Source organism: Adiantum capillus-veneris, chromosome 14 (genome assembly GCF_014529385.1).
Source record: "Adiantum capillus-veneris isolate H3 chromosome 14, ASM1452938v2, whole genome shotgun sequence".
NCBI classification, from domain to species: Eukaryota; Viridiplantae; Streptophyta; class Polypodiopsida; order Polypodiales; family Pteridaceae; genus Adiantum; species Adiantum capillus-veneris.
In genome coordinates, this window is record NC_140944.1 from 98,390,040 (window position 1) to 98,394,856 (window position 4,817).

The 4,817-nt window shown below is 43.3% G+C and overlaps 1 protein-coding gene across 1 annotated transcript; it reads left to right on the forward strand.

The window, feature by feature from the left end:
- Positions 1-401: 401 nt before the first annotated feature.
- LOC147442819 (UPF0014 membrane protein STAR2-like) lies at positions 402-4,197 on the forward strand. The gene is made up of 4 exons (XM_086528845.1): positions 402-647; positions 834-1,085; positions 2,739-2,984; positions 3,215-4,197. Exons 1-4 carry the CDS (start codon positions 498-500, stop codon positions 3,518-3,520), a joined length of 954 nt encoding a protein of 317 aa, XP_086384971.1. The 5' UTR covers positions 402-497; the 3' UTR covers positions 3,521-4,197.
- Positions 4,198-4,817: the final 620 nt, after the last annotated feature.

The following is a 4,817-nucleotide window of genomic DNA, read 5'->3' on the forward strand; positions in this document are numbered from 1 at the left end:
TATAAAAATTGGGGAGGACTGTGGAAACTCCCTCATGCAAGGAGACTTGCATGTTTTCTTTTTTTAAAAACATAAAAATGGAACAACAAACAATTAATAACATTGACATCTTGTACGATCATGAACATTGAGCTTGACAAAACTCTACCACTTCTTGTGGTTTTTGGCGAGGTATCCCTCTGAAGCACTACGATCAGTATCCAATTTATGCGCAGGCACACCTATGAACCACGACGGCGGTAGCCCAAACACTCTCAGGTAGAAAAATCTAACACGCTTTCATGAAAAATCTCTCTCTCTCTCTCTCTCTCACTCAGTCTTCAATATTTTGATCGATCTCAATTCGATACAAACGCAACTAACCAAGCACTCTAGTTCAAGGCCTAGGACCAATCATTGAGCGAATATGGAGTTTTGAGTTCAAGACGACCTGAGAGAAAGAAAATTTGAACGTCTTAGGAGAGATAGAGAGAGCGAGCGAGCGAGAACGTGAATCAATGATGTTGGGAGTTTGCCAGAAGATGAAGATGCAATTTGGTCTCTCGCATCAACTCTCTTCCTCTTTTGTAAGCTCACGCGCATCCTCTGCGGATCTTTGTTTCTTCCCCAAGAGCTCTACAACAACAGCTTACTGCTCATCTTCTGCTGTAAGTTCCTTGTCAAGCTGTATTTCTAAACTTGTGCGTGCATATGTGCGCCGGCCCACACACACACACACACACACACACACACACACACACACACACAGAGAGCATGACACATCCTTAGTCACTCAAAACTTGCTCGATCTGCCAATTTTACTTCATTGCCCACCTTGCTGAGTTTTTTTGCAGTTTCCGATTCTGAATAAGCTGAATGGGGCGCTCAAGTCACCTCTCTTTCAAAGTTATGGTCCCCTTGTGGGCTCATTCTTGCCTGTCGGTGTGGCGATTCTCGGCTGCAAGATCCTCAGCATGGGTGCGGAGAAGGAGCTTGCGCTTGCGGTTTCCAGGTCTTCGGTTCAGCTTGCCATTCTTGCCTTTGTCTTGAAGTTTGTGTTTGAGGGGGAGAGGGTTACGTCCTTGATCTTGGCTGTCTCCTTTATGGTAAGGTTGGCCCTTATGGTCCAGAAACTGTCAATTGCATCTGTTTTATGTCAAGAAAGTGAATGCATTGTGGCGAAACTCCTCAATAACAATGACAAAAGAAGAAGAAGAAGAAGAAGAAGAAGAAGAAGAAGAAGAAGAAGAAGTTTTAACGTTGTAGTCACAATCCTAAGGGGCCTCGAAGATCTATTCGATGAGTCTTTAACTCTAGAGTGGAAAGATGCTACTGTGGTGCCCTCTTTGAACCCTACCTCACACATGATATGTACAAGCACATAGAACACGCATAAGGAATGAGCATCACTCTCCTTTACAGTGGAACTGCTGTGGGAGTAAAGTGAGCCCTGCAGTTCTTTTTACTCGACTTTATGGTTTGTAGGTCATTAGATATATGTTTTCTCTCAGCTATGGGTATATCATTAGTGTTGGATTATGCAATGAATGAGAGAGAGAGAGAGAGAGAGAGAGAGAGAGAGAGAGAGAGAGAGAGAGAGAGAGAGAGAGAGAGAGAAGAAGAAGAAGAAGAAGAAGAAGAGTAGTATTTTAACATCGTAGGATATTCCAAGAGACCTTGAAGATCTATCCGACGAGGAGAGTTGCACTCAAGACCTGTTATTCAAGATGGAAATGGCATAACCAATCTACCACACTTGCGTGATAGAAAGGTTATACCATTTTCCTCTTTTTATTAGCATGCACACACACCCACAACCCCCCCCGCCCCCCCCCCCCCCACCACAAGACGAAGAGTATTTTAACATCGTAGGAAACTATCCACAGAGAGAGAGAGAGAGAGAGAGAGAGAGAGAGAGAGAGAGAGAGAGAGAGAGAGAGAGAGAGAGAGAGACGGTGAAGCCGGCTACTCTAACTCTAGACAGTGATAAAATACAGTTGATGCCCAACGAATGGACCCTGGCACACAAAAAAGTGTGCCAGAGGTAGGTCGGGCAAAAGCTCTCAAGTACCCAATAGCATTAGTCCAAATTTTGAAAAAAAGAGGAAATGGGCAAAATGCCTAATGCAAAACCTGTATGTGCCTAGGAGGGTGAAAGGGTGGCCAACCACAATCAAGGGCCTACTCACGAGTGAAAGCGTGTAAGCAGGCGTGATAGCATCTGGAAGGTGAACATAGGGTAAATGTCCCATATTAAGGACACTCAGATCGGGCCGGCTCAATCAGAGTCTATGCTCTGTTGTTTGAGGCATGGAGTAGCTCATTTGGGAGCTCCGGAAGGCGGACACACTTGGGGGCAAATTAAGTACAGTTCGACGAGAGGTCTTGATCTCACGATCTGACGGACCACAACTCTCCGTGAGCGTCTGAGATAACCACTTTTCCATACCAGCTTGTACGTCTACTGGTGCACCAAGTGTCCTTTCTATTGGGGTAAGGACAGGTCTTGAAAAGGGGCGTGTCCCGTAATTGGCCCCTTTACCCTAAACCTCTCACAGTTACTTCATTCCAAGTCTGTATAAATTTTCATGTACCCCTAGTAGCAGTTCGAACTTTTATATGCCCATGTATACCTGCCTTACCATTAAGTCCTCTGTTTTGGTTAGTAATAACAAAATTGCTTTCACCAATAAGAGCATTTTTCTTCCTGTTTTTTTCCGCCCAAAATTGTCATTCACTCCATGTTCCTCCTCACGCAGGTGCTTGTTGCTGGCTGGACTGCTGGTGATAGAGTGCGAACGCTTCCGAAGAGCCATCTTATTGCAACCTCTGCTCTTGCTTTTGGTACATTGAGCGTTTTGGGGGTGATGACATTTCTCCAAGCTTCTCCAATAACACCTCGCTACATTATCCCCACAACCGGCTACATCATTGGGAATTCCATGAGTATGGTAGGGGCCACCATGCAAGGACTGAGAAAGGACATTGCACATCATAGAGGGCAGGTGTGCTTTTCTTGCCACGTGTGCTCGTGTGTGTAATTTACTTTGCACTTATGGTGATCAATGATCTTCCTGGGAAACCATAGAAGATCATTTTATTAAACACTTGAGTGCTAATTTGCAGTCAATGCATGAACTTTGTGCTAATATGATGGATTTCAACTTGTACTATCTTTGTACAATTATGTGTGCGGGATGTTTACTTATATATTGGCCATGTCCTTGGTATCTAGGTTGAAGCTGCTCTTGCTTTGGGGGCTACTCCAAGGCAAGCTGTACAGAGCTACATTCGGCGTGCTGTGACGCAGGGAATGGCTCCATGGATTGACTCCATAAAGACTGCAGGCTTGATAACTATACCGGGCTCCATGACCGGGATGCTCATGCTGAATATGCGGCCAATGGAAGTTGTGCGCATACAAGTGCAACTCTTATACATGCTTCTTGGGGCCGCAGCATTGAGCAGTGCAATCTCCTCACTTTTGGCTTATAGGGCCTTATTCAATGATAACTTCCAGCTTGAAGTTGCAGAAGCCTGATTGGTTGAGTTATTACAAGACTGGTATTTCAAGGAGGAATGCCATATAGTAAGAATGCATGAAGGGCGAGTGAAGTGGTGGAGCACGCAAACATGCAAGGCTGGTTGTTCGATCACGGGCTAAGACCCTAGAAGAAGAAGAAGAAGAAGAGAAGTTTTAGCATCAAAGGAACAATCCCCAGAGACCTCATAGATCTATCTGGCCAGTCTTGAACTCAAGATCTGTCATTCAAGAGGAAACTGGGATAACAAATCTACAGGTTTTGTACAATCCTTCACAAAGTTGGGAAGTGGAGGACCGAAGGCCATTGAGGTAGACATATCGGTCGAAGGCATTTAAATTATTTGTGTATTCTAGAATGTTATAGAGAACCTGATAAAGAGGTCCTCGATGGAGCTATTTCCTCATTTGATGCTTAGCATTATCTACACTTTATACATGTATATACAATGCAACACAAGTAAAGTCTGAGTTCATATCTAACAATGTATAAAACACAATGCAAGATAGATATTCTGCATGGCTTTAGGGCACGCTTGCAATGTGGGTGAATATTTCACTTTGCTCAATTCATTGGAGCTGGGTTGTTTGGGTAAATTGTAAGGAAAAATCCCATGGTTTTGATTGACAGCTGTATTACAAAGTTTTCATTGTCAAATATCGATGTTTCCTGTGCATTAATGCGCCATCTCTCTCTCTCTCTCTCTCTCTCTCTCTCTCTCTCTGTGTTTGAAAGCGCATGCACGCATATATTGACAAGCACAGCACGCACATGCACATCTATGGCTTCCTTGTATGAGTGTAGAATTTGAGCATTTATGTAAACTAGTCAAGGTTTGATAGCTATAGCAATTTCATTGATATAGTTGAAAGAACTCAATGTATTGTTGAAAGCCTTGTACGACGTACTCTTTCATGTATAGATATATATCTTGAAAGTCTCTACCTTGCATCTCAAAGCTATGTCTACAAAAGTTTCAGACTGCAAAGGTTCTGCTACGTGTGTTAAGCTTCTTGATGCCTTCAAATGGCAAATGTGGTCCTATATTGGGCTAGCCAACATGACAATTGAGAGAGAGCTTTTGGATGGTCCATACATGCCTTCAAACTTTGTGTACATTGAATTATTTGGCCATTTTGGAATACCAACTCCCCTGAAAAGTCTGGTGTACTAATAATTAATGGACTGAAATGAGATAAGTGTGCCCTTTTCGATAAGAGAATGTCGGGCAGTAGATAGGTTTTCAAATTTATGGAGCAATTCTGGAGGCATTCATTGTGAATGATAACCTTGAAA